This window comes from Somniosus microcephalus, chromosome 14 (assembly GCF_052327205.1).
Source record: "Somniosus microcephalus isolate GS21.2 chromosome 14, FLI_Smic_1.0, whole genome shotgun sequence".
NCBI classification, from domain to species: Eukaryota; Metazoa; Chordata; class Chondrichthyes; order Squaliformes; family Somniosidae; genus Somniosus; species Somniosus microcephalus.
The window spans coordinates 35,305,402-35,315,892 of record NC_141000.1 but is presented as its reverse complement, the minus strand read 5'-3'; the positions used below and the strand labels follow the sequence as shown (position 1 = coordinate 35,315,892).

Sequence of the window (10,491 nt, the reverse complement as noted above, 5' to 3'; positions counted from 1 at the left end):
GCGCCTGAGCATCGACTTTAAGGGGCCCCTCCCGTCCTCTGACCGTAATGTGTACTTCCTCAACATCGTTGATGAGTACTCCCGTTTCCCCTTTGCCTTCCCCTGCCCCGACATGACCAGTAGCACGGTCATTAAGTGCCTGAATGCCCTCTTCGCCTTGTTCGGGTTCCCGAACTATATACACAGCGACCGGGGCTCCTCCTTCATGAGCGAGGAACTCCGGCAATTCCTCCTAGAGAGAGGTATTGCAGCAAGCAGGACCACCAGCTACAACCCCAGAGGTAACGGTCAGGTGGAAAGAGAGAACGCGACGGTATGGAAGGCCGTCCTCTTAGCCTTAAAGTCTAAGGGCCTCCCAACCTCCCGCTGGCAAGAAGTCCTCCCGACAGCGCTGCACTCCATCCGGTCATTACTTTGCACGGCCACTAACACCACCCCCCATGAACGAATGTTCGTTTTCCCCAGGAAGTCGACTACGGGAACCACTCTACCAACCTGGCTGACCGCCCCGGGGCCGGTCTGGCTGCGGAAACACGTGAGGACCCATAAAACGGACCCCCTGGTCGAGAGGGTGAACCTCCTGCACGCCAACCCCCAGTACGCCTACGTGGCGTACCCAGACGGGCGGGAGGACACTGTCTCCCTACGAGACCTCGCACCCTCAGCCGATCCGGAAACACCGCCACCACCCCCCCCAACCTCAGTCCAGGTAGACGGCATGCCGGAACCCCACGAGCCCTCGCCGACCACGCAAACACCAGCATCAACACCGGATAAGGCACCAGCACCGGATAAGGCAACACCACCGCTGCGGCGATCGGAGAGGCTTACGAAGCCTCCGGACAGACTGACCTACCAGAATTGGTAGTACACTTCACCCCGCCGGACTTAATTCTAAACAAGGGGTGAATGTGGTAAACCACGTTCACTATCGTTAGCACTGTTCACCACTGTTCGTTATAACTGTATCACTGACCACTATTGTATCACGGTACGAGGTCGCCTCTTGCCACACTGCTATACCTGGGATGACCACTGCCGACTCCGCCTTGGCTCCACCCACCAGGCCAGGTATAAAGGTGAGCGACTGGCTGGTATTCCTCCTGCTTGGATCGGATCACCCACGAGAGTGGGCTGTTATTTAGTCAATAAAAACCTTTAGTCACCTTCGTAACTCTTCGCCTTTTATTGGAGGAATTGATAGGTATATCAGTAATCAAATAAGAACCTCCTACACATCCCCCCCACCCCAATTCTAGCTATACAAGACAGATCACCTTTCAATGACCATCCCATCAGCTTTGCTCAAATCAGTAGAAACATACTGCAGTTGGAGGGCAGTAGGCAGTACTCTGGATATATTTGAACATAAATTCAGAGAGTTCTGCAATTTTCTACTCTGATGAGCCAAATACAAGAAAAGTCTTAAATGTTCTCCAGCATACAATAAGAAAACAAAAAAAAGGGAAGGGGGGTGGTGAAAAGAATTATTCTTAGCATGGAACAAATGATCCAAAAGAAGTTTACTCAAACTGTTTGATAACAATCTCCCTATGGCCAAGACTTAAAAAGACATTAAAATAATCTAGCCAACACAGGGAATCCAGTTTTTGGCACCACAGTCATAAGAACTTCTGTGTCTTTATACAATAGTATTATAAGTAAACTCAGCATGATGAGTTTTTATGCTCCCATCAAGCTTGAAAAGGGCTCACAAAGGCATGTGAAATGAGGCACTGATGATCCTTCCTCCTACAATATAAATGACACACAAGAAGCCATTACCTTCATAGGTGTGCTGTAAACTATCAAAATGGTTTCCACAAAATTAGTTATAACGAGGGCAGAGAGCACTTTATACTGTCACTCATAGCATCAGTACTACCTGAATTACTTTCATAAAGGTGTAAGATCCTGAATCAAAATTGAATTAACAAGATCTTAAAGAGGTGATCAAAACATGATTAACATTCTTATTGGGCTTAAATTTGTCATCTTCCCACTTTGTAGCTTTTTTCCCCCTCTAAACATTGCCAATTACAGACCAAGCAACGCCAGGTCCTAAATGGCACGTGCAACTCTTTTTTTTGTGTGCCTTTGCCAGTGTCACTCCTGTTAATCCGAAAAAGTGTAACATCCCCACTGACACCTGCGAATCCCTGGCCCAAGACCGCACAAAGTGGAGGAGAAGCATCCAGGAAGGCGCCGAACACCTCGAGTCTCTTCACCGGGAGCAAGCGGAAGCCAAGCGCAGGCAACGCAAAGAGCGCACGTCAACCCAAGCACCCCACCCACCCGTCCCTTCAACCACCATCTGCCCCACCTGTGACAGAGACTGTAGGTCCCACATTGGACTAATCAGTCACCTGTGAACTCATTTTTAATGTGGAAGCAAGTCATCCTCAGTTCCGAGGGACTGACTAAGAAGAAGAGAATCCTGCACCAAGTGTTTTGTCCCTTTAGATTAATAAGGAGTAGTTTACGATAGCTGTCGATGTACACAGCTTCCGAGGATATGCAGGAGGCACAGCCTGTTCGCATTTTAAGAAAGGGGCACGTGCTCTCAGCATTATAATTACCATTTGGAATACTGTTGAAGAGCTGCACATAGCCATTACTAGTCAGTGTCATTCTGAGAGCTGGGTCCCAAGATAAAATATGCTGGGCAATTCAAAGCAGGTGATATTATGTACTGGAACAAACACAATGTTAAAAATATACACCGGGAATTTCCTTGGGGATTCTCCCAAATGGCCATGGTAAATTCGGCAGAACCCCCACATTGTTTACATGCATGATTTTAATGGAAAATAAGGATATTCTACTCAAGTCTTAACGATTGCTCCTCACGACCCCTCTAGTTCACATTGGACAAAGGTCCTAAATCATGGCTACTCAAACTTCATAATCTATCCAGAAATCAACAACTGAATGTGCTTTCCCCCCACCCCACCTCCCCGAGTATCCCTGGATCTTTCAGCATTTAGTCATATAGACCAATGATTAGTGTCTGTCTTTAGCCAAAATCACAGCCAGCCGCGGAGTATGTTCCCCTCTCAAGCTCCTCAACGCTGCAGCACTTGGGTGAGTTTTGCATCTGGAGTCTGAGCACTTAGGTGGTGTCTTTAACCCTGCCTGGACTGCTGGAGAACGCGGTAAGACTATTATAACAAATGTCTATTTTCCGATAAATCAGCACAAGTGCATTCAACGCCCCACAATGAAGGCACAGCTTCGCTCCTTCCTACTGTGTCCCATCAACGCTGCTCCTGCGGAGTTGGGAAAGTCAGACTTTTACTTGAGTGAGGGGGAAAAAAGCTGCAAATTCTAATATAGAAATATCAAACGATGTGAGCTGAAGGGCAACCTAACCTCTGAACCATCCAACCAGGACACAGCCCGCAGAAAGCAGACAAAAAGAAACAAAGCCTGTTACACTTGTCCTGCACCAATGAGATACTTCAGCTGTAATGTAGAAGGGAAGCTTTTAAAGTTTAGAACAAAATTCTGGCATTGTTCACACTGTGTCAGCTAGTTCTCAGCCGTTTCATTAGCTTTTTGACTCAGGACATCACTCGGTGCAGCAGTTCACAGGAAGAGGGGATCGGGATCATTTTGACACCAAAGAGTAGAGGCAGAATTTCAAACTTTCAAAATGAATAATGAATGTAACAAGTGAGAGATCCAAGCCAAAATATTAACCGAATGACTGGGAATTGCAAGAAAGTAGGGACTCCTTACCTATATAAAACACACTGCGTACATTTCAAACTCAGCAAATCGCAGTTTGAAACACCTGCAACCTTTTGATAGCAAGAGTTTATGCGGTTTCATTTATTAGAAGTAAATCAATTCTATTCTCTCACATTCCTTTAAACTATTAAAGGAAACACTACAAGTCTACATAGATCTGTACAAATTCACCATGGTTCTATCAAGAGTCTTCTCTCCGTCCCGTGTAAAATGTTTTGTGTTCTGCTCGATCATCTTTCATCGCACACTGTTTCTGGTATCTCCCAAATTTCATCATCCACAGCAGGCAACATAACCGGAGCTGCTCGAGGTGGCTCTGCTGCAGGTGCCGATTTTGTATTTGTTAGGGATAATGTGGGGTCTTGGCCAATCCCTTTAGCTTTAGGTTTCTCAGGAGCACGTACCTCAAGTTCAGGCACGTGTATCTCGAGTCCGTGCGTCTCGTTACATTCTGCAGTTGTGTGTGCACACGCTGCCCCTTCACAAGTCGTTGGCGAGACAGGGCTCACGGTCGCCCCGTTTACCTTTGGTTCAAGGCCCCAAAACTTGTTTTCTGCGATGTACCGAACACACTGCAAGATTACATTCCTTTCGTGGCGTATGTCACGGGCCAGCAACTGCAACACAGGAAACAGAAGATTGCAAAGAATGGTAGTACTATATCATGGAGAGCCTTACGAGGAGGAGCTTCACCCCATTTTAAAATCAAACATGATAAAGGGTTAGAGAAGCGTTAAATTTCCAATTTCCTAAAGTCCTCTGATCTATGGTATTCTCTTTTGAAACTGCTTGCTGACACTCCAATGTGTGTTATTTCATGGAATTTTGTTTTTTTCCTCTCATTTTCATATTTAAGATGTCAGTATTGGAGAAGAGAACGCATCATACTTTTGGCACCCATCATCAATCATTGTGAAGCAATGCAGGTGCAGAGTAAATCTCGCTAGTTTCTGCCCCTACAATATACCTTAAACCCAACTTCAATAGACAAGGCATACTGCATTTGTGTGAATTTTTCCAGTAACCTATCCTTGTGCCATCTGAGTAAGTTGGTAAATTGTAGGTACTTTGTCAAATTATAGATAGCTTTGTACTGTAGACTGGGTTGAGATTGCCAAAGTTCATTTGACTCAGGAACATTACACTCATCTATCAGTCTCAGGTGGCTGCAAAGCCAATCCTTATAGATGAATGGACTATGTTTTAACCCACTGTACCATCCAGTCCCATAAGGAATCTTGTTTCAAAGGTTTCAGAAATAATGAAATATTTATTGTGTAATATGATTAGCCCCAGCCGACCTATCCATCAGTACACAGGTTTGTATCAAAAAAAGGTTCTAAATTCGCATCTCTCTTAATCTCCCCGTCCCCATCCAATACTTCACTCTCAGACATGGTCCAAATTAAATAAATGTGTTTGTCTTTTTGAAGTACAAGCCTCGAGGAGAAAGAAATTATCTCCCAAACTCTCCACACCCACAGGTAAAATCACTCGGTGATAGCCAAGGAGATGGTACAGTTTTAGGAGGGCAGGTCTGGATTTTCCGGACAGCACGGTGGCATAGTGGTTAGCATTGTTGCCTCACAGCGCCAGGGACCCGGGTTCAAATCCGGCCTCGGGTGACTGTCTGTGTGGAGTTTGCACATTCTCCCCGTGTTTGCGTGGGTTTCCTCCGGGTGCTCCGGTTTCCTCCCACAGTCCAAAGATGTGCGGGTTAGGTTGATTGGCCATGATAAAAATTAAAAAAAATTGACCCTTAGTGTTAGGGGCGATTAAATACGTGGGGTTACGGGGATAGGGCTTGGGTGGGATGGCTGTCGGTGTAGGGACCGGGTGCTAGGGTTTGGATGATCAGCCATGATCTCGTTGAATGGCGGAGCAGGCTCGAAGGGCCAAATGGCCTACTCCTGCTCCTATCTTCTATGTTTCTATGTTTCTATGTACCTGAACACACACTTCATTACCAGGAGCACCAGCTGTTCCAATAAGCAACTGCACCAACTTAGCAGCAAATTATTTAACCACCTGTCAATTAGAGGGTTCAGATTTGAACACTGAACATCCCTCACACTCCATCATCGGGCCTCCTGCAACCAATGTTCTTTCCAGCTTACTGGCAATTCTTAAACAGCTAACAAAAATTCACTTCCTCGAGGTTGTTTAAAGTCAATAATAAACCAACGGCTCAAATGGGTGGTACTGAGAAACGCATCAGGAGCTTTGATCCCAGTCTGTACCAAGCTGGCTGACCTTCGCCAAGGCAGCAGTAGAGAGACTACAACTGGCCTCTGGGTTGGAGGTGGGGAGAAAAGACAGCCATACCAGAGGGAGAGAGAAAAGGGGAAAGGAAAAATCTGCAAAAATACCAAATTACATGACAGTACTTTTACAGTACATTTATACACCGTTTATATGCTTCCTTATTTAATCTTATAGTCTAGTGGGTTACTCTGAACACTTTTATAAAATAAGAGAACACAAGGTGTTTTTTAAACATTACCATGACAAATCACAAAGCAGTACTGTACAAATACAGAGAAAGGCTCTCACCATTTCAAGCAGAGTTGGCCGACGTTTTAATTGCTGCTGGGAAGGTCTCCTTCCTTGTGCACCACGACCTCTTCCTCTACCTCTACCCCTACCCCTGGGACGGAATTGGCTGCGTGATTCCGAGTCTGCAATACTGCTTGGACATCCTTTCATTTCCTGCTCATCTGAACTTCTTGGTACAGATCCCAGTAACACGCTGTTTTCTTCTAGAGCTTTGGCAACAGTCTGGAGGGGGATTTCTAACAGAAATATTGCACCATTAATAAGAATGCCCAACAGGCTGGATAGTTATGTCAAACTGTAGGTCTTTAACGAATTCTCATTGCATTACACTCCAAGTTCTAATGTTGCATTCTGATGGTGTAAAGAACAGTATTAATTTTACTGCCATCTTAGGTTTAGTAAATCTGAAAACGTCACATTACTGAGAAGTCAGAGTGGAGTCTGAGAGTAACAAGGGCCACAGTTTGACAATTACTGCGCTCATTAACCCGGAAGGATTCACGTATCCAATGCAGGCTTTAGTTAAACCAACCTTGGCACTGATATAGCTGATTTTTCTATCCACATTGCCTCAATCGACCTTCAGTGAGGTCTTCGCTGTGTTTACGCTGATCGCAAAAACATACGTGCTGTGAAACCCCAACGACTGTCCGGCAAGGTGCTCAGTTCACACACTTTGGGCAGGAATCAAATAATGAGAGGCAATTGCAAACAATTCTAATGTAAGCAGATACAGCTTCATCATAACAATTTGACACAGTTTATGCCTCAGAAATACCAAAACTTGAACCTCACGCTCAGAGGGAAAAGTCCTCAGCCAAGAGATGCCCAAGTGAAGCTTGTGGTTTATCATGGGCAAAGAACTATTAAAGTAATAGTTTTAGACAGGAGCCAGAATAACAACTTCCATATATAACCATCGGATACTCATCAGCCCGGGCTGGATCCAAACCCAGGGCGCAGAGGTGAAAGAACACTGTATTAATCTAGTCTGACACTGTGATTATGGAGTTAGGATTGTAAAGAAAACTATGAAACCTACAGTGTTCCAGCTATTAAACCTTACAATTTAATTTAATGTGATGATAGGTCTAAAAAAAATTATCCACCAGGGCTGGAATTTTCTTCAAAAAGGGGAATAAACATGCCATTTATTCAGATTTACCCTCTGGCCCCTGGTCGTTTTCACTGTCCGACGAGCTGCTGTAATTGGCCATCAGTGAGCTCAGGCCTGATGTTATCTGCTTTGGCACAACGATGATTTCTGCTTGTTCAGCGTCAGCTCGGCCCTCGTCCTTGTCAGACTCTGCAAGGCCAAACACAACCTTTCAGCACTTTCACATTTCAGTCAAAATCTAACACTAGACAGACAGTTCCCCCAGCAGGGGGTTGTACAAACTGGCAGCCACAGGACTGTGCATAATTAATCTAGTCAGCCAGTCTGGCAAAGACATCCTTCCAAAATGACTCCTCACAACATGATTTAACTCTAAGACCCTTCCTCAATGGTCTGATGTATTCCCTTTCCCCACACACACTCCATCCAATAAATGCTCAACAGAGATGATTAGAAAACAGTGTTGAGCCCCAGCTGCTGGGACCTGACAGATTGCCTGGATTGCTATGGTTCCTGTATAAAGAGAGCGAGAGAGAACGAGCGAAAGCGCGAGAGCGAGAGAGGGCGAGCTGAATCGCACTGCATTTTAAGCATCAACAAGACTGCTGGCTTGGTGAATGGCTTAGGGAAATAAAATCAGCGAATTCCAGGTTTCATTGCTGGTCCAATGGGAGTTCAATCATCTCGGGCAGTATCGCAGTGGGGGTTCCACAACTGACCTCAGCGTCCCTGGGGCTTCTGAGGAACATCATTCAGAGTGGTCGCTATCTATTCACATCTACACTGAAGTTCAAGGACAATGGGAGAGGATAGGATCTGACTTGGCTATGGTCCTCCTCCCTGCCCCCCCACCTCCCTAACTCCAATAGTTGCTAACACTCATAGCCCAGAGACACACGTTTGGAATGGGCATCAGGGCAAGGTAATGGAAGGCTCCTGGCACCAGGGGAACTAGGCCCCAAACATGTCAACACCTTCGAGAGAAGAGGGAGAGAGAATTAATATCCCAGGACTGCATAATTAGGCGATGCCACTACTTTCAACACAAAACTGGGTTGTAAATCTACTAATAATTAATCAGAAAGCATGAGTAATCTAGTGAAAAATAATGGTTTGCAGGAACACCACCCGCCCCGCTAATTTTTACCAGCAGGTGAAAAATATCTGACATTGAAATAGCCTCAAAAGAGGAAAAAGTAGGTTACACGTAGAATTAGATAGCAATCACAACACAGAAACAATTGGTCTGTGCCGGTGTTTATGCTCCACACATGCTCCCACCCTACTTCATCTCACCCGATCAGCAGAAACACAAAGAAAAAAAAAAACAGGCGCTGGAAAAATGTGAAAAGTTGGAAATACGCAGCAGGTCAGTGAAGAGAAAAGGACAGACTAACGTTTCAGGTGTTGTACTCAACGGAGTTCTGATAACGGGTACAACATCTGAATCACCAACCTGTCCCTTTTCTCTCCACAGGTGTTGACTGACCTGCCGACGTATTTCCAACATTTTCTGGGGTTTTTAAAAAAAAAAGAAAATTCCCGTCACGCATAAAGTGTTCAATGGGAAGGAATTCTCATCTGAAAGTACAAAGGAAATGGCAAAGCCCTGCGAAAAACAAAAAGGCTAAATTGCACACTCATTCACTGCTGGGACACCAAGGCTGCTCTGTAGGAGGCCCAATGGAGATGCAGAAACACTGGCAAACATCCTGGCCTCTTCAGCCACCAGCTGACTTTCCATTCGGATCAGGTCTTGCCGCTGGTTCCTTCGTCGGGGCTGACATTATATAAAAAAAATATGCTCTTATTTCATGTACAATCTCTCGCTGTTAATATAAAGCGCCAAGATGGTGCTGGGCATTATCACACACCGTTACATTAGAGAATCACTTTAAACTGGCTACTTGCTCAGATTGCACAAAAGGCTGAACTTGTGATATTATAGGAAAAATAGCAATTTAATAAATGTTCTTTTAATATCTGAAAAACTAAAATGACTGACATTACCATTTTTCTTGCAGGACTACCTAAGTAGTGAATGCCTTTTTTTTTTACATGAATTGTAGGGTTAAATACTAGGTGCTGTTTTGGTCACAAGAAAGAGTTTGCATTTATCTAGCACTATTCATGCCCTCATAACATAACAAACTACTTCACTTTTGAAACAAAAGGATTAATGTCATTACGGCAGCAAACAGCCGCCAATTTGCAAACAGCAAGGTCCCACAAGCAGCAAATGAGATGAATGCCCAGACAGTCTGTTGTGGTGCAGTTGGCTGGGGATGAACGATGCCGTTGTCACCTCCGGGTTCAACTGTTCCAATGCTCTCCTGGCTAGCCTTCCATCCTTCACGGTCTGTAAACTTCAGCTCATCCAATATTCTGCTGCCCCTGTCCTATTCCACACCAAGTCCTGCTCACCGACCTACATTGTGCCAAGTCCCTTTCCCCTCCTGGTAAAATTCACATGTTCGGTCTCCGTGGAGTCTGTATTCTGGCCATGTACTTCTCCATAGCTGCCATTAATGTCACTGTGTACTGCAGAAGAGAAGTCCCTTGCTGGTATTTCTCTTCTTCCTACAATGGAAACACACTTTGGTCCAGGATCCTGGCAAAGAACCAGTGGAGTTAGCAACAGCTGAATATCAGTCGAAGCTGGGATTTGAACCTAAGCCCCTCTGAATGACAGTATTCAAAAAATCGAATGAGAACCAGATGGTCGCCTTGTAGTTGATGGCTTTGCTGAGGCATTGAGGCAAACACAGTGAAACGACTGATGGGCATTCTTCATAGCACGTTACATAAAGATAATAGCTTTGAAACTAAAGCATTCTACTCAGACACGATGCAGCTGCTAAAATCAGGCAGGCCTGAAAAAGAACACGCACATGCTATCCAAAGATCCAATGGTACCATTTGAAGAAGAGCAGGGGAGTTCTCCTGGGCCAATATTTGTCCCTCAACCAACGTCACTATAACAAATTATCTGGTTATTTATCTCATTGCTGTTTGTGGGAGCTTGCCATGTGCAAATTGGCTGGGGTGTTTCCAAAAGTGACCAC

The 10,491-nt window shown here is 45.0% G+C and overlaps 1 protein-coding gene across 2 annotated transcripts in view; it reads right to left on the bottom strand.

Annotated features, from left to right (window-relative positions):
* Positions 1–1,506: 1,506 nt before the first annotated feature.
* nufip1 (nuclear FMR1 interacting protein 1) overlaps positions 1,507–10,491 on the bottom strand; it is a 47,992-nt gene continuing 39,007 nt past the window's right edge. For both annotated transcript variants that reach the window (XM_086006500.1, XM_086006501.1), the window contains exons 8-10: positions 7,475–7,615; positions 6,307–6,545; positions 1,507–4,370 (exon numbers count right to left, since the gene is read on the bottom strand). In XM_086006500.1, the coding sequence (XP_085862626.1) occupies positions 3,984–4,370; positions 6,307–6,545; positions 7,475–7,615 (767 nt within the window). In that variant the 3' untranslated portion in view covers positions 1,507–3,983. The remainder of the gene's footprint in view (positions 4,371–6,306; positions 6,546–7,474; positions 7,616–10,491) is intronic.